The sequence below is a fragment of the Rhineura floridana genome, chromosome 9, assembly GCF_030035675.1.
Source record: "Rhineura floridana isolate rRhiFlo1 chromosome 9, rRhiFlo1.hap2, whole genome shotgun sequence".
Taxonomy (NCBI): domain Eukaryota; kingdom Metazoa; phylum Chordata; class Lepidosauria; order Squamata; family Rhineuridae; genus Rhineura; species Rhineura floridana.
The window spans coordinates 8200713-8224768 of record NC_084488.1 but is presented as its reverse complement, the minus strand read 5'-3'; the positions used below and the strand labels follow the sequence as shown (position 1 = coordinate 8224768).

Below are 24056 nucleotides of genomic sequence, written 5' to 3'. Positions count from 1 at the left end.
CCTGCCACCAATAAGCTGCCAAAAGCAGCATTCTTATTGCCAGTTTTCCTTCTTTGCTGTCGTAACATCTAAAAGAACTTGCCACATGACACAGTGTTGTCACATAGTGTGTTCACCTTTATCTGCACCATCCAATTACATGGAACCCAGATGGGCGAACTCACAATTTGATGACCATGTGCCATACTTACAGTGTATACTACTAGATGTTACAGCATAGTGGTGGTGAACTCACTATTTAAATGCTGTTTTTGGCTTCATCTTTGTGATGAATATATAATATAACCTAATTATAGTGTTCTGCTTTGTTGGAGGCTCTGTAGAAGGAAATTATGGTAAATTCTTAGATGTTCGCTGCCTTGGACTTACTTCTGCTATCACTGTTCATAAAATAACTTTCTGGCTTATTTTCTTTTAGAATTTTTAAAGGACTGTTTCAAGACTTTGCTTGTTAGTAAGGTCCCCTTTAGTTGACAGAAATTATTGGTAGCTATGTTGGTGCATTAGAAGAAGAAAAAGCACCTCAAAAAGTCTTGAGGAAGTTTCTGAGTTCTGCAGAACTCTTCCTCCAGCTGGACATGAAATCAAGCAAGGGACCATGACATTGTTGCCCCTAAGTCCATTGTTTGTAACAGTATTAAGATGGAATACAGGAAGAGTTATGCAGATATGATTGAGTTAGCTTTACTAAGTATAAAACAGATTGCAGAATGCACTCAGGACTATTGGAGCAAAGGAGCAATAATGGTTATTCTCCAATTTTTGAAAATATAACATCTCTTAGTTAATCAGATCTGTCTCCTGCTTGAAACACACAGGTCCCTTGAGATGCACAGGACAGAAGTAAAGAGAAACATGGTAGTCTGTATATTAGCAAAACTGGATATTTTTGCCCCAAGGACAAAGTCAATAGAAGCCAAATAGGGTAAGATTATCTGGTAATTAAATAACATATAACCTCCCTCTCAAAATTTATGTTCCACCTTCAGGTCATAAAAGATAATTTTCCTTCAGTTTAATGATCCGTCTGCTGGATGGCCAAATGCCAATTCTACAAATCATTTTCACACATGAAGTTTAAACTTCTTTGAGCTTTAATTGGTTTATAACACTAGTGGAAAAAGCTTCATTGCTTACAGTATACATTTGCTTTGTCATCTGCATTCTGTCCTCTGGAACTTCATTCATCCACAGTACAGGACAGGTTGACTGCACAATCCTATATGTATTTGTATGGAAGCAAGTCCCACTATATTCAATGAGACTTGTTCTCTTGCAAGGGTGTTCAGGATTTCTTTTCTTTAGTGCCATACATCAAGATGGTTTAAGAGGAACAGTTTATTTTTTAAATTTGCATCATTTATATGCTACCATATAACAAACGTTATCTGCACAGCTTAGAAATTACTACGTTACAATAAAACAAGAAAAACACAACAATAAATCAAAACAGTCCATTCAAAATAGAGATCAAAAGGAATATGTTTCCTTAGGTGATGTCTGTCTGTCTGTCTATACATATAATATTTTTGTAAGCCATCATGCGGTGTAATAGCATTACATGGGGGTCCAGGGAGGGAGCACTGGCCGTGAGGCAAGTGTAGTGAAGGCATGAGGCAAGTGAGGACAGCTGGCGGACAACTGAGCAAGCAAGGTGGGAGAGCTAGGTGGCTCTGGAGAGCCACAGTCAGGACAGCCCAGGGTAGTTCTTCATCAGGGTAGTTCCTCATCTGCTCTCCTGTTGCTCCCCCACCACCTCACTGACAGCCTCAGCAGCAGAAGGCAACGAGGAAGAAAGCAGTGGGAGAACAGGATGGTTGCTGAAGCTGTGCCTCAGCCACTTTCCACTGTTCCTGTGTTTATCACTCACCTCATCTGGCCGCCTCCCTTCTCCTCGCAGGAGAAGATCTAAAGAGGAGGAGAGGAGGAAGCTTGGCAACCCATTCGGGGGGAGAGAAGAAGATGCTTTGTGGCTCATTTGGTGGGCGACCTGTTTGGGAATCTGTGTGTGTTTGGGAGCCCCTGGCTCTGTGTGTGTGTGTTTCGGAGTGTGGGGGGGGGAGTCCCTGGGGGGTGTTGAAAGCCCATAAGTGTATATTTGGGAGTCCCTGGGTGGCTGTGGGTGTGTGTTTGGGAGTCCCTGGGTGGGGTTGGCATGCGAAGCACGTAGGGGGAAGCCTCTGGTAAATACTTTCAATTGATAATTCAATTGAAGGTACTTGACAACTTTGTAAAACTTTCTCACTTGCAAACCACTGACAGATCCTCAGTAAATTTTAGACACACACTAAGCACTAAAGTCCCACTGATTTCACTGGGACCAAAGAATTGAATTTTTGATTTCTAAAAAGAAAAATAGCTTTTGACAAAAATTATAAAGAAGAATAAATATATTATGTTTGTACCATCACAACCTTCTGCCAGATACATGATCTGTGATTATTGCCACACACATCATACATACAAAAATGTATGACGTCCAGGTCTTAACTGCTTGCTTCTTTTTTGTAGGGCCTCTTAAACCTGTTGGACTGCCTTTGCTGGGAGGATTTGCAAGCAGAGCTGTCGAATACTCCATGATCCCATTTCAGTTGCCTCTTCATGGAAGCTCCCAAGTCTAAAAGCAAAACCCATGAATTGTCAAGATGAGTCCATCTGTCATGTAGTCCCTGATAAGCATGCAATACTGTGAATGATTGTAAAAACTGAGCAAGTTATTGCTATAACTAAACAAAACTGCTTCAAAGAGCTATACACTACATTTCTGGAGGCTGTTTGGGTTGCTGCACAGCAGCGTGTTCCACCTGGGCTAAGAACTTATTCTGATGTTCAGGCAGGGTCTTCTGGGAAAGTGCCCTGGGGGATTGCACCCATTCTTATAACAAAGAAAGCATCAAATGACTAATGTCTGAACATGCATGCCAAAATCTCTTTTAAGAATGATTAGTCATTCAGTTGTAGTGCCCAGAAGTCACATGCTTGGCAAACTGGCTTTCTGATATCCCCCCCCCCAAAAAAATATTGTTGTCTAACTTTTTGTGTGACATTTTGTGTGTATCTTGAGATATGAGTCTTAAGATGTATGTGTGGGTTGTTGTTGTTTTTTAAGAACCTTGGAAATGACCCTGCAGAAAATAGCAGCTTCAGAAACCTCTCTGGTATAGTTGAGATTGCTGTAATGAGCCCTATTATGTATATTGTTTTCTTTGTGTTAAAAGCCTGCAGAGCTTCCTTAAAATTGTCCCTTTGACAGCAACTTGATTGGCAAGTTGTTTGATAGTAAGGGATCTTTACTGGATACCTGGACTGTTATCTCACCTGCAACAGGCTTACAGGAATGCAACTGTGGAAGTTACATGTTTAACTAGATACCATGTGGAATACACTGGTACTCCTCGAGAAAATGAATATAAAAGTCACTGGGATTAGCATTGTTGATCCTTATTTACCGTAGGGTTGGAAGGGTTTTCCCCAGCCTCATCTCCAATCTAGTCATGATAGGTGCACATCTGCATTGGCTATGTTAGCAGAAGCTTGCTTCTCCACACATATCTCTCTTGTTGGTCCAGGGCACTAGTCTGTATACTGAGCGTAGAGGAAACGGAGAGTGACTTGAAACTGTATTGTTCTAGATCAGGACTGATGCTACCCCATGATTATGAACTGTGTGTAGCTTGAAACGTGTAGGGTTCCTAGATATTATTCCAGTAATAAATCTACCTCTGCACCCACTTATCAATTACATTCTTGTACATCATGTACTTTTGATGGATTTCAGAAGTCTCCAAGATCATAGCTTTGGAAAAGGGTCTGTATATTCAAGGAAAAGAGGATATACTTCCATGGAGGCCGAAATATTTCTCTCTGGCTTCTCCCCAGAGCCAGAGCTGCCAGGCTTTCATCAGACAGAAAAGACAATCATCTATAGCTTGGTTCATGTAGTCTGCAGCTCTGCTCTTTCTTCCCAGCCTGAAGTATCTGCATGGAAGCACCAAGAAACAGTGCAGCAAGGGGTTTGTGCACATGTATATCACTTGGATGGTGTTTCTTTAGTATTTGAGCATTGCAGTTTATGGTTTAGCTTTGCTTAATAAACTGATTTTAAATTCAGATTTTTTTTAAAAAAAAATCAATCCACAGTGTATAATCATAGTAGGCATTTCTCAAAAGAATTTTGTGTGTTCATCTACTCATTTTGCAAATTATATTTTAAATAAATGTATTAAAAATGCCAGAACATTTTACATTTTGCAATGATTTAATACAAGCAGAATAAATGGATTGTTAGAGATTTGGCAAAAGTAACTATAAGAGAAATCCATTGCAGGCTGCTTTCTACAGTATCTGTTCCAGCAGAGCTATGTAAACCTTTGCACTATAACGTATAATTATGCCATCAATAGTGAAAAAGGCACTTATATACCTTTTAAAAATTGTCATTGTGTGGTTGCTTTGACATTTCTACTCATGAACCCCAAATTATCAATCTGCAAACACAGTAATGCTCATGGCTCCTTTATCTCATCAACCCAATGGGGAAATGTCTAGACTGCATTCCTTTTCCCCAGCAGGGAGATTGAGGAGGTATTCCATGAGCATAGTATGCACAGATCCCTGAATGTAGGTTCCCCTGTGCATGGCTGATAGATGCAAGGGATTCCATATCCCCACAGAAGTCATTGGAAATAGTGGGATGGTCTACCCACAGGTCTACCTGTGTACAGATCATCTCCAGGATTATCATCTTTTTAGCAGTCAGGTAGTGCCTAAGACTGGGAGGAGTATCCTCATATATAGGCTCTAGAAGTAGGCAGAGTAAATCTAAGAATTTGATCATCCAAGAGCTTGAAGTGGCTCACAATGATACATTAAAAGCACAACGCTCAAATATAGAAAATAATAAATGTTTGGAGACTGGAAATCCATCTTGCACTTGATGCTTAACCTACTCAATATCTATTTTTTGTAAATAAGCGTATTTGGCCATAAACAATGCTTGCTTTTCATGGATTTTTTAGATTTAGATTGTTATGAATGGTAAGCAAAGCAGGGAAGCATGCAGTTACAAAACCATGGCTTTCTGGGTCTTGGCCTCGGCAACTACACTTCCTTAAAAAAAAAAAAGGTAAGATTTTGATCAATGGAATTAACTGACGGTCCCTTGCAGCCTTCTTCCAAATAGCAAACATGCGGAGTCATTCATGTAAGACTTGTGGTGTTATACTAGGCATTTGGATGTTTACAGCAGCATAGTTCCTATACTATTTGAGTTGAGTGTTTTCTAAAGATGTGCATGTTTTAGGTGGAGCAACTAGCGTTGGACTTGTATGAGTTAAAATCTCAATGCTGCCAGTGACTAATTTAATAGTAACCTTGATAGTCACTAGTCGCAATCCATCTGTAGTTCTATGCAGCTAGTGACCCCTGTTGGGGATGCACACTACAACCCCATCACATCCGTTCTGTGGTTGTACCCAAATGCAGCACTTGACATTTCCCCATAAAAAGCAGCAACAGCTACTTGAGTGTATTGACACACTTACTGTCCCTAAACCTGTCAATAAGTGTTAACATACTAAGTAGAAAACATTTTGCTGCTTAATTGCCCAGAAAAACCAGGTTCTCTGTAAGGGAATGTCATGGCCTGGGAACATGGTGTTGAACTGCTGGGGTCATTAACTCCATTCTGTTGCTTGAGCCAAAATTATGTAACTATAATGAGTTCCTCTGAGAGAAAAAGGTAGTTCAGGCACTTCATTAGATTAACTAACAAGACACCAGTTATCTATGTTTGTTGATCAGGGAGTACTGGAAATATTTGTTAGCAGAAGTTACAGACAGATGCCTTTTAAAGAGGCTGTTGAGCATGATTTATAGAGCATTGAAGCTCTTTGCCTACAAAAACACAGATGAATTCCAATTGGGTTCAGTTGCACAGGAGTATTGGAAATATAGTTGTGGTTCTTCCCACAGAACCTTTGGAATATATGCCCTCCTGGGAGGAAGGGCAGGACATAAATTTAATGGAATGGGAATGGAGTGCCTTCAAGTTGGTCCCGACTTATGGCGACCCTATGAATAGGGTTTTCATGGTAAGCGGTATTCAGAGGGGGTTTACCATTGCCTCCCTCTGAGGCTGAGGGGCAGTGACTGGCCCAAGGTCACCCAGTCAGCTTCATGGCTGTGTGGGGATTCGAACGCTGGTCTCCCAGGCCGTAGTCCAACACCTTAACCACTACACCACACTGGCTCACATAAATTTAATAAATAGTAATAAATAGGCTGAAATCGTTCAAGTGCTGCACTCTCAGACTATGAATCCATGCTATTTAGATTAGCGCAAAGAGATTCAATAGCTGCCTTCCTCTGCAAGTACTGCTGCCACCACAGAATAAGTGTAGTATATAAGTAAAGGCAAGGTACAATTTGGCTAGTTCTCCGTCCTGCACCAACCTCTTTCACATTGTGTGAAAGGTTCCCTAGCCCTCAGGTATGGGGGAGGGGGAAGAAGACAAACAAGTCCCTTTCTCCTGTGCATGGAAAGATGATCACAGGTGGGTAGCTAGCTCCACCTAGCGGTTGAAGGCAGAAAGAGCGCTGTTGAATTATGCCGGGACTTCCTGCTCTTTGCAGCCTTTCCCCACAATTCTCTTTCTGCTTTCACCAAGAACAGTTGATTCTGCTCTCTGCTCCTTGGTTCAGGCCTGTATAGTTGTCTTTGTGTTTTATATTCTTTACTCCTGTTCTCCCTAGCTTTCTTTCCTCTTCCTTTTTCTTCATTTCTCCCTCTGTGTTTAAAAAAACAACAACCCCCCCCTTTTCAGTGGGCCTCGGTTGTAGGCCGCTGCAGTGGGAGGTCTCCTTGGTGGCAGAATCCCTCTCTTCCTGCTGCCCACAAGCTAGATCCCCCCCTCTGTTTTTACTTGGCACGAAGAAGACTTGAAGCCACTTGCCGCCATCCCGGCAGCGGCTCTAATGGTGGCATTCAAACACACACACCCCAGCAGGCTACAGCTTTAGGCCACTTCAGGAGGCCCTCTGAACAGCAGTGGATTCTCTCCCACCTTTCTGTCACTGCTGAAGCCTTTGTCTCCTCCTGCCTGTTAAGGCTTGGCGCTCAGAAGCCTCCAAGTTTCCCAGCCTCGCAGCGGCTACACCTCAGCGACCTTAACAACGGCCTCCAAGCCTCCACTCGGCCTTAGTGGCAGACACACTCACAGCACCCTCCGCAGTGCAGCAGCCTCGCCAGGAGCATGCCACTTTGAGATTCATTCCTCCCCCACCTCCTGCCCGCACCTGAGGACTGCAAAGTTCACGGCAGGGGTCAGCGCAAACTTCCCCTCCCGAGGCATCCCTCCGGCATTAATGGCCAGCCGCCTGCTCTGTAAGTCCTGCAGCTCAGGTTGCTTCCAGTAGGGAGAGCAACTTGCAAATCAACGGTCCCAGCCAAAAGGTCCAAGCCACTCCCACCTCCCCCAAATGGGATTCTGCACCAGTTCCTTTACCTAGACAGGCCAGGTACAAGGTGGGGAATGACTTCAGAGGCAGAGGCAGCATTAGCCTGCCCCTCTACCAGCAGGCACAACGTGGATGAGGCAGGTGCATTAGCGAGCAGGGTGGATTCTGTTGCTTTGAGGGATCTCAGCAACCAACAAAAGCTTCGCAGCTTGTGCGCAGAGGCATGGACAGCCTGTAGGGCTCAAAGGGACCTGGAATCTCTATCAGAGGAGGAAGGTGCCCAACCCCCTCCTCCTTTAAACAACATTTTCTCTAACAGATCATCTCCAGAACCCTTCTTGGGCTTCTAGGAAACACCTGTCTCTCTTCAAACCATGCAAGAGGTAGGGGAGGGAGTGGCACAGCCTCATCCTCATTGTTCTTATGCTCAGCCTCTACAGCTGCAATTGTCTTCTCAAACACTACAGCCACTAAAGGAACAACTGAGGAAATCTCTTTTGTTGGACCTGGCCAGAGACCTATCCGTCACCAACACCCTGTGGAGAACATGGCAGCAGCAGGAGGATCCAATCTAGTCCCATCTAGGGCCCATGTGGCTCAGAGACCCCACTCATCCTCAAATGTGCGGCCTCCACTTAATTGCGCATCACTGGATGCCTATGCCACCGCCCAGGGCAGACACCACCTCCTCCAGAGGATTCGACAACTGACCCAGACAATGAGTTAATTGTTCTCTACGAAGAATAGAGTGGGGATTCAGAATCTGAAGAGGTTTTGACCAACAGGATATTCCAGGAAGCCTACTTTATTCCGCTCTTGTGGAAAGCCCTGGAAGCTCTCAGTTTAAATTCCCTGGAAGATCCTCCAGCCCCTTCAACGTCTAGAGTCTCTGCTATGGAAGGGTGATTCGCCTGTGCTGCCTCTGAGACAAGCTCTTGTCTTAGATGAAGTTTTTTCAGCTTTAATCAGTCAGAATGTTTTGTTTTTTTTTTGACTGGTTAAGATTTTCTCCTGGTCAGGGAGAAACGTGAGATTAACCACAAAGCCTGTTTTTGTTGGGAGGACTAGATTTCATTAATTTATGAGAGAAAGTTCAGCCAGCGAATGCCGGACGGACTTCCATCGAAGCTCTTGCTGATTAAGCGACACGTTTATCTTTTCTCCAAAGAAAAACGAACTAACAGGCAAGCATCCTTCTTTCCATTTTTTTTTACTTGGTTTAAATTGTGGCACCAAAAAGAGATTTGTCAATGAATCAGCTATAAGGAACTGGGTGAGTTAAAAAATTTCTCTTTCACTCACGAAACTAAGGAGGAAAGAAATCGAAAAAAGCTTATCTTTGTTTTTATTGCAAAAAGCGGGCCTGGAAATGCATTCTAAAGATATTAACGGAAGAGGGATTTTTATTTCGAGGAGGGGAAAAAAATAAACAAATTTGATTTATGAACTTTGGAGTATCATGTCTGGAACTATTTTTTTTTTTTGGTCTATTTCATTTTGACGAATCTGCTTACTCACGACGCCACTAACTGCTTGAAGCTGGGAACTAAACTTGTTTTGCTTTCCTGAATATATAAGAGATAAGACAGGCTGTATTGATGTCTGCAAGCCTGAAACATTAACCCAATTGTGGCTGAAATAATTTTTTGTTTTTGTGGTTTTAAGAATGACAACCAGGAAAGTGACTGAGACCATGGAAGAAATTATGTTTCAGAAAATAATGAGTGAGATTGAGATAATGAAACAAACCCTGAGACAGGGCAGACAGGAGATGAAAATTGAACTTAGCAAAATGATGCAGGAGTTTAAAAAAATAGGGGATTCTGTGAAAGAGGATTTTAATGGGATTAGAGATGAGAAAAGAAAAATTAAAGGGAAGATACAAGCCATGGAGACTGGAACAAATGAGGAATTGGAAAAAGATCTGGAGTTTACGGATGTTAGAAATAAAGTTTACTGTTTGGAATTCAACGTTGTCTCTGAAGAAACTAATGAAGATATTAGTGATAAAGTTATCAACGTCTTGGATAATTTTCTTGACTGGAATGATGTGATGGAGCTTGACATAGAAAAAATCTATGGAATTAATTACAAATATGTGACAATGGAAAAACTCTTAAGAGATGAGCCAGTGCATTTTGTAAAAAAGAAGAGCAGAGAAGTGATTTTACAACAATATTTCAGCAACATATTTAGAATTGATGGCAAGGACATATTTGTGAAGGGGGAAATTCCCATCAGACTCTTGTTATATGACTATGGCTATGACAGCAAGATCATCATGAGATACTGATAATGGATGAGTGGATACTGAAACCACTGGATTTAACAGGACTATTGAAGATGGAAGATGGAATTAATATTGATAATGGAAGAATGGTTATGGAATTATTGGACCTAATAGATTCGACGAGATGGATTAATCGATATGTTTATTTGGATTATGGCTATGACAACAAGATTATTATGGGATACTGATAATGGAAGAATGGCTACTGAAATTACTGGACCTAATAGATTTGAATCAAGATGGATTAAGCGACATGTTTATTTGGAGAAAAATTGAAAGATATATCTCTCAAGGAATTGAAATCTCTTTTGGACTTTTTGTGGAAAGAATAAAGTAATATTTATGAGATTTGATGATTAATTAAGATAACTACTGGAGGAAAGTGATTTTGTAATATAATTTTAGAGATAGGATTGTTATATATTGTAGACCTATGGTTGATCTGCGACAAATCGGAAGTCAACATTTTATTTTTTTTGTATAATTGTTTTTGTTTTGTGTTGTTTTTTGTTTTTGAAAATTTGAATAAAAATTAATAAAAAAAAATAGAGTCTCTGCTATGTGTCCAGACCCAAAACCCAAGCAGAGGGTCTTTAAACTCCCATCATTGCTGCCTAAGGTAATAAAGTCAGAATTTGACATCCCATTGCAATTTAAGAAGTCAGTCCTAATTGTGAACAAGTATCATACCCTGGAGCAACACATCATGGATCAAGTGAAAGTTCCCCTTGTAGACACCCCGATAGTGAATCTACTAAATCCATCTTTGAACCCGAAGGACTCAGATGCTCATCTTAAGGATCTGAATGAATGCAAAATGCACAAGGGCCTCAGGAGAGTCCATGAGGCTAATGCATTGTCCATCCGGGCAGTGTCTGCCCTCTTGATATTTGCTAGGGCCTCCCTCCTGTGGCTGGAAGACCTTTTAGACAGCCTACAGCAGGACTCAGCTCAAGTCCACAAGTCTCTATTGAAAGTCACCTGGGCAGTAACTTTCATGGCAGATGCCTCTATGTGTCAGCTCTGCACCGAGACAGCAGTGCAGGCGGGGCTGGAAATTCCTGGGTATTTACCAGGGCGGGAAAGTCCTTAGCTGGCAGCTTGGTCGTAAATCTGCCAGGCTAACAAGGATGAAGCGTGATAAGGGCAAGACCCTTTCCAAGCTTATGTGCCAAGCCAGAAGTCCAGAAGAGAGGTCAGTAGAGGTCCGGGTTCAAGTGCTAAGGGGTCAGTCCGAGATCAGGTTCAGGGAATCTGGAAACACACGAAGCCACGCCTGACGTTGTAGTCAGCAACAAGCTGAAGCCAAGGTTTGTCTTTTAAGGAGCAGGTTTGTCAGCAGGTGTGAGCCCTCGGCGTTTTGGCCTTAAGTGGACAGGCCTGCCCCTCTTCTGCCTGACCTTCTGCTGTCTACGTTCTGCAGGTGAGGGGGGAGTATCCTGTTCACTGTCTGTATCTGGCTGAAGGGCTTCAGCTGTGTCTGGGGTGCTCTGCAGCTGAGGGGGAGAAGGAGCTGGGTTCTCAGGAGATTCCTCCATTTCTCCTTCTGGGTCTGCTGCTTCTGGGTCTGCTGCTGTTACTCCCGAGTCATCCTCGTCTGATGAGTCCTCCGATGGGGCCATGACACCATGGATGCCATGCAATTTTTCAGCTAGATCGTTAGCAGCTGGTATCTTTACTCACAGGACCCTTTGGTTGCGCCACAGCCCACTCCACCCTTGCCTCTGCACCCTACATGTGAGGCAAGTTGTTTGGCAACACCGCCCTCGAGGGTGTCCTGAAATCTAAGGAAAAGAAAAAAATCTATGCCTTCCACCAAACAGAGGGATGACAGGAGATCCTTTTGAAGAACTTTCCACCTCTACCAAACGTCCCAGTCCTTTCGAGGCTCCAGACCATCGGGAAGACCAAAGGAGAGCCTTTCCAACTGCTCCTTCGGCTATAGACGGCGCAACCAGGTCAAGGGCCAACAACAACGCTTCTCCAACAGGTCTGGATTTGGAACCCAGTTGCGAGCAAATAAACACCAATTTTGATGCCAGCACCGCTGCACTGGGGGGCTGCCTCCAATTATTTGTTCATCGTTGGAGGAAGACTTCATCAGATCCGTGGGTGCTGCAGATCCTCTGGGATGGACTACGGCTAGAATTTACAACCTCCCCCCTCCAAGATTTATCCCTTCTCCTGTCTCTGGGGCTCCAAACAAAAGGGAGAGGATTTATCAAGCAGTCTCTCACCTACGGCAAATCACAGCAATGGAACCTGTCCTGGCAGGTTTTCAGGAAACTACTCACTCTTCTTTACAGTTGCGGAAAAAGACGGTTTGTACAGAGCGGTACTCAACCTGAAGAACTTGAACAACTACTTGAAATACTGCAAGTTTCCCATGGACACCTTGATGACAGTCAAGGAGGCTCTGAGACAGGGAGACTTTCTGTCATCAATCGACTTGAAAGAAGCTTACCCACATGTCCCCATATTCCCCCCTCACAGGTGCTACCTCAAATTTGCAGTCGCGGACAGACACTTCCAGTACAGGGCTATGCCCATTCGCCTATCATCCACCCCCAGGGTTTTCACAAAAGTTGAAGTTGCCCTGGTAGCACACCTCATGACACAGGGGGTCCATGTGTTTCCCTACCTGGACGACTTCCTAATTAGGTCCCCATTGTTGCACAACACTTGGGAGGATCTACACATCACCTTGACATGTTTAAAGGACCATGGTTTCCTAATCAATCAAGCCAAGAGCCAACTGTGCCCTTCCAGATGCATAGTCCATCTCGGAGCCACTATAGACTCACAACAAGGAGTTATAACTCTGGCACGAGACAGGATCCACAAGATATACATGGCAATATCACACCTCCCGACCTCCCCTTTAGTAGACCTCATCCAACTTGCTGCAGCCCGGGGCTTAATGGTCTCAATCTTCCAAATTACTCTATGGGTGTGTTGCCACTCTTGTCCTCTACAGTGGGCACTGCTCCCCTTCCAGATCAAGATAGTAGCCAGACAGCACCTGAGACTGGAGCTGTCACCGGCGGTCCATCAATCCCTACTGGGGTGGATACACGAACCTAATCTACTGAAGGGCATACTGTTGCAGGATCCCCCTTGAACTCTCATCACATCAGATGCATGACAGGGACAGATGGTTCAAGGAACCTGGTCACCTCAGGAATCCTCTCCCCATCAATCTTCTGGAACTTTGCATGATTCAGCTGGCACTCAAACACTTTGTGGAGTCGCACCAGATGGGGACGGTGCTTGTCAGGACAATGTGTCAGCCAAGCCTCATTTAAACCATCAAGGGGGCACATGCTCAGTCCACCTCCAAAAGGAAGCCTCACTTTTGTTCCAGTGGGCAGAGACCCATCTGGACTCTGTCGTGGTAAAACACCTGAGAGGCGAAAACAATGAGCAAGCAGACTGGTTGGACAAAATTCTCTCAGGGAGAGTGGAAACTTCACCTGGAGGCCTTCCATAAGATGATAGCACACTTCGGAAGAGTTGAGGTGGACCTCTTCACCACTCATCTCAACCACCAGGTAAAATGGTTCTTTGCTGGGTTTGCAACACCGGAGGCAGAAGGAATAGACGCTCTGACGTCCCAGTGGACTGTAGATCAACTATATGCCTTCCCGCCACTTCCAATAATTCCCAGGGTGGTCCAAAAGTTCTAAGCCGAGACAGCAACAGTTCTGTTGGTAGCTCCATTCTGGCCAAGGAGGCCTTGGTTTCCGGAGCTCCTCAACCTATCGGTCAATCCTCCATAGCAGATTCCCCTCAGGGAGGACTTGTTGACTCAAGGACAGCTTCTACACCCAGACCCGGGGTGGCTAGCCCTTCATGTCTGGAAATTGAGAGGCAATGTTTGCTAAAGAAAGGCATTTCTCCTCCAGTTGTGGACACAATGATGGCCTCTTGACGTCTATCCACCATAAGGATATACGAAGGTATGTGGAAGGCCTTCTCCACTGGGTGCAGAAGAACAACATGGTTCTTAGGAAACCAGGTATCACCGAGGTCCTCTCCTTCCTCCAAGAGGGTTTATCATTGGGACTCAGACCTAACACATTGAAGTGCCAGGCTTCAGCTGTCTGGGTGATCCTGTCCAGGTCCCTGGACAATCCACTGGAATCTCACCCCTTCCTCAAATGTTTCCTTCATGGAGCAACGATGTCAGCACCACCTACAGTACATCGTTACCCGACTTGGGACTTACATAAAGTACTGACGGCCCTCTTTGTCTACTTTCCTTTAAAGTTCTGTTCCTTGTGGCCATCACCTCAGCCCATAGAGTATCTGAGATGAATGCCCTGTCTGTCACTAAACACTACTGTGAGTTTCATAAAGAGAGTGGTCCTCCGTACTGTCCCTTCCTTTCATCGTAAAGTACTGTCTCACTTTCATTGTCAGCAAGAGCTAATGCTCCCTTCTTTTTGTCCCAACCCAGTCCATCCCACAGCGAAGGCATGGCACTCACTAGATGTGCACAGAGCACTAAAAGTATGTATCTCCAAGATAGAATTCATCCACAAGACAGACAGCTTGTTTGTGTCCTTTCAACCAGCTTCATTAGGGAATAAGGTGTCCACTTCAACACTAGCGAGGTGGATTAAGGCATGTATCACACTAGCATACGCCTCCCTGAGGCTGGCCCACCCAGCTGGAATAGTGTCCCACTCCACTGAGATGGCAGCCACATCAGCGGCATTTTTCCGCAATGCTTCACTCCTAGAAATTTGCAGGGCAGCTACAAGGGCTACTCCGAATACATTCATCAAACATCACAAAATAAATGCTTATGTGTTAGCAGAGGTGGCCTTTGGGAGGAGAGTGCTACAGCACATTCTCAAAGACTAATAATGTTTAACAGCCCAGCAATATTCCCACCCTACATGGGTCAGCTTTGTTATGTCCCACCTGAGATTATCTTTCCATGTACAGGAGAAGAGACATTTGGTTTTACCGTGAAACGGTCTTCTCTGCACATGTCAAAGATGATCTCAGGGCCATCCCCTAGGAGGGCTGAGCTGCCAACTTTCTTCCACAATGGGCCTTTATCAGAGAGTGTACCAGTGCTGTTTCTTCTTGTCTGATGTTTTTTGTCGTTCCTAACATGGCCTTTAACCATATAGTTGGCTTGTCATCGAAAGAACGGTGGCAAAGGGCTACAGAGAGCAGAAAGTCCCTGCAAAATTCAACAGCACTCTTTCTGCCTTCAACCGCTAGGTGGAGCTAGCTACTCACTTGACATCATCTTTGACATGAACAGAGAAGACCATTTCATGGTAAGACCTAATATCTCTTTTGCAAAATTTGTTCTGCTTGTGGCTCTCAGGATCCAACCAAACATATTCTAGAGTTGTCCTAGTCTCCCTACTTACTGGGAGAGGGTTATGGAAGAGCATACATACATCTGTGCCTTACTACAACCCAGAGCCATGTGTTGTACAAAGCTTTTTATATTCAGAGATTCACAACCATGACCGTAATGTTTATAAGACCTAGGGGTTGACCTAAAAACACATAATGCAGCAGCCTTGCAGAATGAAGTTAAGCAGGTCCGGTCAGTGCCTTGATAGGAATGCATGCTGCCTGACTTCCGTAACAGAAGGCAGGATATACAGGTATTTCAGTTCCAATACATGCACTGAGAAACCCAAACAACTTTGATACCATTGATAAGTTATCTTATATACAAGTCTCTAGCTGTGTTGAGAAATAATACAAGAATAATTCTTTAGCTTGAAGAACATTCCAGAATCAGAAGCTGCCAGTAGCTTTCTGCTTTTACAAAGCAGAAGTGATTGCAACTTTTTCCATTTATAGAAGAGTTTAAAAAGTATGCTCAAAACCACTATACCCTCTTAAATTATCCAGATAGAGTAGACCCCTGGTAATCACTTTTGAAACTTCGGTTCCTGATTGGCAAATCAAGTGTCACAGTAGTGATGGAGTGGGACCTGTGTATGTTCAGAATAGCTCAGCTCAATAGGACAGTGTCGCAGCAAGGACAGCATTTAGAAAGCCAATGAAAATTCATGTTCTTTACAGTGCAATAAAGGTCAGGTTGACATAGCTACTACATTTAGTTTTAATTTTTAATCTAAATTGAACTCTTGACCTGCCCATAACCACATGAAAAACTCTGAAAACTGGAACATATGACACAAAATATAAGCAGCCAACCTGTGAAAATAGTGATGTGCCTTAAATCTATTCATGGAGTAGAAGCTAAGTTTTGCAACAGCCTCTCTGGTCAGCTGTATAGTTTTTAACCAAAAGCTCAAAAATGAAGAGAACAAGTAGTTTCCAGCTCTTCTTGCACTATTGTTTTGTACATTGCGTGCAATTTTGTTTCCGCTGAACACACATTTTTGATCATGAGAAGGCATGCTGGGGTTGTGGTTTCATAGTAGATCATGAACTTTATTAGTTGACTAACTCTTTGCATGTAAATATAAGACAAATTCAGTATAGGTCATATAAGAATGAGATACTCTCATTTAAAAGTATGTTGTATTTTTTCTATTCTTTTGCCGCTAATTATATATTCTCTGGTTTTATTTTGTGCACAGATGTTAATATATTTATGTAATGTGATGTGTAAAAGTTATTCATACATTCAGTAGATAGTTTACCTTGGTGCAAAGCTGTATAAAAATGCAAAGGGTTTTTAAAATCTTACACAGATTATAATTATCAGAGTGTATGGTATGCTTTCTAAATCATAATTTTCACTTATTCTATGAAATGTCTCATTTTCTAAAATTCTGAAAGGCCATTGATTGTAGAGAAAACAAACTCAGTCATTTAACAAGCCTTCACTTTATAAAAATTCTGCTAAGTGTTTGGTGATGGGGGTGACAACTTGTAGGAAGTTACATCAAACTCTGATTAAAATTATTACAAACTACCTACCAGCTTTTTTGCTTTGTTTCAAAATGCTTCAGGTTGTCTATTTTAAAAATAGATCCTCTGGGGCTTATAGCACAAGCCTGCATTTGATTAACTCAGAAGCTAGTCCTGGGTCTCTGTTTAAGTTTTCCTTGCCTGTGTTTTTTTAATATGGAACATTCCATATTCCATTTCTACAGCCAGATTTAACAATAAATCAAGCCAACTATCCTAATATTCAATATTTCAAAAATTTCAACCAAGATTTCAAAGAAACACACTGTCAGTATTTCCAAACTGCTGTTAATAAAATTTAGCAGCATTGAAAGTATGATGAATACAAACTCTACACCAAAAGGTGGCAGGCATAGCGGATGAGAATTACAGCACACAAGGTACCCTGCACCAATGGATCATTAGCCATCTCTATACTCTCCACACACACAAACAATATTTCCAATAATAAAAAATATCATCTTGCAGTAATGAAACAGCTATGGCACAGTAGGAATTTAAGTAGAGGGAAAGAGTTCTGCAATCAAGGCAGAGAAAACTGTTAATGAAGCACAACATGTACTGGCTTTTGTTTCAAGTATCTCTCACATATGAAAGCAAGAAGTCTGAGATTTAAAACAAGATTTCTAGGATTTTGTGACAGTTTGTACCGAAATTCTGTGCAATGTAACAACCCATTTATAATCCTGCTTTGACTCAAAGTAATCACCTTCCTTTGAAGCCAAAATAATCTTACAGCCATTGAAGTAAAGAATATGAGCACCATCCAACAAATGTTCATTATTCTATTTTATAAAATACTGATTTCAACAGCATGTTTGTACATTTCCCAATGGAAAAAACTGGCTACAATCCACAAGTAGGTTTCTTCTTGCACCATCTGCATGAACTAGGATGCAGCTTGGCATTTAGTGAGACAAGCAGTAAAGCTGCATTAATTGATGCTATTCTCAGATCATCCACACTGGGCACTACAGTTGAATTTTTAAAAGATAATACAAGTCAGAAAAAACACTTTCAAAATTCAAGAAGCAAGTCTTCCTGCTTTGAAACATATCAGTCTTTTCGTACCATTATGCAAAACGAAAAAGGATGCACCAGAAAATGAGTTATTGAAGTAGAAGTAGGTTTACATCAAGCTTTATTGGTCTACTTTTCAATCAGTTAACCAATTATTTGTCTAGAAACTTTGAGAGATTCATTCTGGTTTTTTCAAGAGCTGCTGTTTTTGCTCGGCGTGATGGTCTTGAACTTGCCAGTGAAACAGATTGTTGAACTTCTTCGCTGCAAAATAAGATGTTTTAAAGTCATGATCCACATTTAGTTACTCTAAACTAGTCTGCCCTCAATCATTTGTCTTCTTACAGCAAATCAGTGTGTGAAATTCAGCCCTCTTTTCCTCTCAGCTCAAAAGTTACATGCACCTCTCCTTTCTCTGTCCATTCTCCGTCCCAACTCTCCTCTCCCTTTCCACTTCCCTTGGCCTGCTGCCTTCTCAGGTTCCTTCCTCCCCTTTTTTCCTGCCTTATCCCAGTCAAGAATAATAGCAGATCAACCAATGTCATCATTCTGCCTCCCTGCCCCCCCACTGCCCCAATGTTCAGACAGATCAGCCAATGTGAGATCCTTCATTATTCTAGGTTTACCAAAACAATAGGTTCTAAAAAGCAGATATGAAATCTTAAAGTGTTTCAGAGTTGTATACTCACAAAGCATGAAAAGCTAAAAAGAATACTTTAAAACCCAAGAATTAAAAAGTGTGCATATGCATATATGCAGACATAAATGTTGGGGCTGTCATTTGATTAAAGAAAAGTTAGTTAGTTCATTGATGCTCAAGCAGAAGTTTACATATGCATAAAACCAAGTCTTCCGAAGAAAAATAACATTTTCTTCACCTGAGTGAGCACACGTGGTATTACATCTCCCCTCTATACTGTGAGACTGCCTAAACCAATGTTATCCTCACTTAAAGGAAGACACTGCTCCCATTATTGAAACTAACAAAAAATACCTTCTACAGAACCTACTTCTTCAGATACACTTGTCTCTGTGAGACTAGCTAGCACTGTCCCATGTGGCTTGCATTCCAGACCCCATTACGTCTACAAAATATCAATGGAGGACAGGAGCAGCAAGAGGGGTGAGAATTAGAGAGGAGATGGGCAGAAACCTCACTGGATATTATGTGTATAATATGTGCAGTCCTGCTCTTCCCAGAGCACCTACCTGAAGGGGTCAGCGATGATACTACCACAAAGAGGGACAAGTCCTCTTTACCTGTCTTTTGGCAGTGGCTAGATGAAGCTCAGTCCTCTCTCTCCCCCCACTCCCAAATTCCTCCTTTTTTCCCTTAGGGCTTTTATCGCTACTTCCCACAGCAAAGGGAGCAGACAGGCACTCTGGTAAAGCCACACTTAGAAATCTAGAAGGCTGAGGGCAGGGCAATGCCCAGGACGAACTTAAGACATCTTGCAACACACATCTTCATATAGCCCTATGTATAGTGTACTACAAAAGTCAAGAGAGGAGATTATCAGAGCATGCAAAACTGTGGCTAGGCTCTTCTGATCTAGGAATGGCTGTGGCTGGCAAACCAGCCTGAGCTGAAAAAAAGCACTTGCCACTGAAGCCATGTGTTCCTCAAATGACAAAGTTGGATCTAGGAACATCCTCAGACTACAAATCTGTTTCTCCAAGAGGAGTGCAACTCCATCCAAAACAGGCAGAGTACCAATTTCCCTGACATGGGAACCACCACAAATAGTGCCTCTATCTCATCAGGATTCAGCTTCAGTTAGTTAGACGTCATCTAATTAATGGTCACCTCCAGGCACCAGTTAATTACCAGAACAACTACAACTGCTTCAAATGGTATGGAGACAGAGCTGATATCATCCACATACTGATGACACGAAGCCCCAAATGATGACAGCACCCAAGGGCTTCATACAGATGTTAAATAGCATTGGGAACAGAATGAACCCTGCAGGACCCTACAATTTAATTGTAACTGGGTTCAGCCAAAGTCAGCCAATGCTCCGCAAAGTTGCAATCATGTGGCACAAATGACTAAACAGATCCATTTTGTTAAATGTCTCCTTTTCTAGAGAAGAGCGGCATGAGCGAATGAGAAAATAAAAAATGTTTATCCATTCAAAACAGCAGTAGTTGTAGCAGAAATGTTCCAAGTTCTCACACACATACACAAAAATTACCTTTCACTTTCAGTCTCTACAATTCTGCAATTTCCTCTTCTCGGCACGAACTTTTCTTCCATTTTCCCCAGACCTAAAGATCAAAAATTACTTTTTTTTCCTCATTCAAGGCTGCTTTTAAAGAGGCAGAATTACTAATCCTGCCTGTTTTCACTGTGCAGTCTCTTCAGAAACACTGCAAACTCTTTCAGCTATGGTCACTGTATATGCACTACCTGACACAATGGTCTCTTCAGAATGCCTGGCTTCAAGTGTGCTGTAACTTTGCAGCTCCATCACCACCCAAAGATTGAAAAGGGTCAAAAGGAAATTTCCTGTAACTTAAGTGACTAGTGGTTCTGGAGGCCAAAATTAGTGGGCTTCCAGAGGGAGTGGAGCATCTTGAAAAGGCAAATGCCTCTCATCCATTAGAGTGGAGAGCCATTGGCCATGCTTGTTGGGGCTATGGGAATTGTAGTTCAGCAACATCTGGAGAGCCAAAGGTTCCCCACACCTGCAAGTACATGCACGTAAATGCCAATGCTACAAGCAAATGAGCATTTTGATACAGCAGCACACTAACAGTTATATATAGATGGGCCCATGTTCCTTAGAAGATCCCAGAAAGCAGAAGTTAGACTGAGGAAAGAGAGGGGATGGAAAATAGGAAGCAAAAGCACAGGATTCACTCTTCCCACAGAAAAGGATTAGTGATGTCAGTATTCATGGATTTTGACCATCTTTGGCCATTCGCCAACTTTGGGATTCACTGTACCACACAAACGCAGCATACAGTATGATCCCCTGTCCCACAAGTGCATTAATAGAAAGTACACATAGAAACACTTTGCATTTCTTGATTTAGGCTGACTGGTCAATTTAACCTAAGACAACTTGAACTTTGCAGTGCGACGTAGCATGTGAAGAACAACTCCACAGCTTTTTAAAAGGGCTCAGAAGTCCACTATCTTTATTCCCAATCCATGGTTCCCCAATGTAGAAAATGAAGTTGATATCATGACAGTTATTGGAAAAATTACTGGCCAGTGTCAGACTATAATGAAGTTAAAGTATTTCAGAAAGCACCTGAAACAGACATAGTGAATTTTTAAAAACAAACTAAGAACTATTCCTAAGCCCTCACAAAAGAGAAACCATTAATATAGTTACTTTAGAGTACTAAATACCTTTTGTAGTTTTGCTTTTGGTAGATCTCAACTTTGCAGTTGTGTTCTCTGTCTCTTTAGTAGTCTGACTGGTTTCTTTATTTTCTATTTAACATAACAAACAGTAAAAACTCAAAAGCAAAGATTAGCATCTAAGCACATTTGCTCAGATTTTAAGTCCTTTCCTCAAAAATTATGCTTAGGATCACAGCCCCTAAATTTGGAGGCATAATCCAGTAGGAAGTTCTACTGCACAAGCCCCCACTGAAATGATGAGTAGCAACAACCCTCATTCACAGGCCTGGGTGCCAGATTTGGGGGAGCTGTGTGCAATGTGCCCTCTAAGGGAACCCTGCACCACCCTGGAGGGCCCCCATCACTCCATGCCACCCTTGTCTTCTAGATAAGCTTACCAGGCAATGGCTGGTAGGGAAACCTTTTTCTTTTTTCACAGGATGGCAGGGCACTGCTGTGCAAAGCACCAGCTGAGGCTGCAGCTACCCACTATCTTCATTTCCCCAATATGCCTCCGGGCTATGCCACATCAGGACTCAGAGGCATTCTGGAGAAAAGATGGCAAGCACTTGCAGGCTCAGCCAGCACTTTGCTGCCCATCATCCTGTAAAAAATGCAAAGAAAAAGGATGTTGGCAGTGTTGAGGTTCAAGACCCCACTCACTGGAGTGACTTTGAGACAGTCATTTCTCAGGCTAAGCTACTCCACAAGGTGGAGGAAGAACCATACACACCACCTTGAGTTCATTGAAGGGGAAATATAAATATAATAAAATGCTGAAATATATGTACATACATCCAAAAAATAAAGCAGGGCCTGCTCATTCATTTCAGTGGGCCTTGTGCAGAAAAATGCCCTGGATGCTGTCGCTGATGCAGAAGCAATATGGAATCAGGAGCAAAAATGTAACATATTTCTCTCTTAGGTTAACTTGATTTGTCTCACCTTACACATGCCTACTCAAAAATAAGCACCAGATAAGTGGGTACCTAGAGTTGCAGCCTTAGATAGCAAGTACTGTTTAGATTCGACAACTATTCTGCAGAATGGCCTACCGCAAAGCATTTTTAAAATACACTAGTCTATTTTTTTACATTACCTTCCTTCTTCTGGTCAGTGGAGTTAGATGTTCTGTCACTCTTATGGGGCGTATCCAGAGTTACTTGAGAAAGGTCAATTTCTTGTGCCACTTCAGGGAGATCTCCCCTGACAGTGTTTCCCCTCTTTATGTTGCTCTTCACTTTTTCTATCATTCTTAAACACAGTTTATCGGTCACTTTCTGTAGTGAAAGATAATATTAGATAGTAATTTAATCTTAGATAGTAATTTAATCTCAGAAGTGGAAATCAATTGTGTAATGGATATATGTCAACACACCATCACATGGATTTTTTCCATCTTAGACATGTGAGATTGTTAAACCTGAGGTTAACTAAAACTAACACATTAACATAAAGAAACACAAGTAAATAACTGTCAAGAATCAAAAGGCAGCATGACATATGCTGTAAATGTTGCTGGAGAACACTGTCAAAAGCCATCTCAAGTTTTTAAGTCACTCATTTTAATTCTATGGACTTTTTAGAATCAACTAACTAAAATGCAAAAAAAGGCCTATCAGCAATATGCATTCTCCAAAATGAAGTCCTCCAGGGGTCATTTACTAATTACTTGACCCCAAGGCAAGCACTCGACGGGCAAGCTACACTCTAGAAACCAGGTTTCTCTCACAGGGTCAGAAAAGTCTTGTTTTCACCAACACAAGGATCTCCCCTTTTCAGTTTGCTCCACTTGCTGTGAGCAGAAGTTAACTGGCTATCATTTGAATGTTATTACATGCACACAACCCTCTCCAATGTTTGCTTGCTTTTTTTAAAAAAAAGCTATTACCTACCCCAAGGATGTCATCTAATAGAACCAGGAGGTCTTTTGTGAAGTCTTCATTGAGTTCTAAGGAACTCAAAGCTTTTGCATAAATACGGACATCCGGTGAACTTGGATCCATCAAGATTTCATTGCATATTTTCATTGCTAAACTATCATGAACCGTCACACCCTGGAAAAGTCAATAAAACATTGTAATATTGTTTTAAGGATTTTCTGCAGTTACTCCCCTATAGCTGGTCTTTGGGGTATGCTATACAGAGACCCTGCGAAATAGGTGCCATAAACTGAGACAGGATTTTGCTACTTGCAATTCATGGTTTGATAAGCAAACAATATTCTATAGACTGCTACTAATTGTTACAAGTTCAAGGAACTTATGGCCTCAAGGGTGGTGTGTGATGTTCCTGTATTAGTGTATATATGGTAAGTGCAGTTTGTATAGGAGATGCATGGTAAGTGGAATGAAAGAGGAGGGGGGAGTGAATGGGCAGTAGAATGCTGGATGATTGGCTGAGTGTTTAAAATGGCTGAGAGTATAAATGGATGGATGACAGTTAAATCTGGGTGGTGAACGTTGGAGTGGACGTTGTGGGTTGTTTTGGTGGGTTTTTGAGAGGAGATTGTGTGGAGAGTTGGTGGATGTGAGGAGAGTGTGGAGTTTGGATTAATACTAAGACCAGTACCTCAGGAATAGATGAAACCATATGCTTAAGTGCCTTTATAAAGTAATCTTGTTATATTTGTTATTTAATAAATATATTTGGTTTACCAAAGGCCTGATCCTTGGCTGGGGTTTCACAGACCAGAAGGGAGGGCAAGGTAAATACCAAGGCTGAAGGGTAATAAATGGTGGCAGCGGTGAAGGGGATAATATAACACCACAAGTATTCAGAGTAAACCAGAATTATATATAAAGATCAAAGGGATTGGGGACAGCTTAAGCACTCAGTCACAGAGGTAACCTGATAGAGAGACTCAGGCAGAGTCTCTGGGAATACTGGTTATAGGACGTGACTGGTGGTGCTGCCTAGCAGGGGGATCTGTTGAGATCTGTGCTAGAGCGGGGAGAGAAACCATAAAAAAGGACAGTCTGGACTGGTGGAGTCCCTGGTGGTGCCTAG

At 42.4% G+C, this 24056-nt stretch overlaps 2 protein-coding genes across 5 annotated transcripts in view; one reads left to right on the top strand and one right to left on the bottom strand.

The window, feature by feature from the left end:
- The window catches only part of LCORL (ligand dependent nuclear receptor corepressor like), a 125026-nt gene extending 108360 nt beyond the window's left edge, over positions 1-16666 (top strand). For 2 of the 4 annotated variants that reach the window (XM_061584140.1, XM_061584146.1), the window contains one exon: positions 2512-16666. In XM_061584140.1, coding sequence (XP_061440124.1) covers positions 2512-2621 — 110 coding nt within the window. In that variant the 3' untranslated portion in view covers positions 2622-16666. Of the gene's footprint in view, positions 1-818; positions 926-2511 lie in introns of all 4 variants that reach the window. The other 2 variants (XR_009757832.1, XM_061584150.1) reach the window with 2 other exon arrangements.
- Positions 16667-17445: 779 nt separating this feature from the next.
- NCAPG (non-SMC condensin I complex subunit G) overlaps positions 17446-24056 on the bottom strand; it is a 65333-nt gene continuing 58722 nt past the window's right edge. Inside the window, exons 18-22 of the mRNA XM_061584151.1 lie at positions 22943-23104; positions 22147-22327; positions 21054-21137; positions 19888-19960; positions 17446-17953 (exon numbers count right to left, since the gene is read on the bottom strand). Of these exons, the coding sequence (XP_061440135.1) occupies positions 17842-17953; positions 19888-19960; positions 21054-21137; positions 22147-22327; positions 22943-23104 (612 nt within the window). The 3' untranslated portion in view covers positions 17446-17841. The remainder of the gene's footprint in view (positions 17954-19887; positions 19961-21053; positions 21138-22146; positions 22328-22942; positions 23105-24056) is intronic.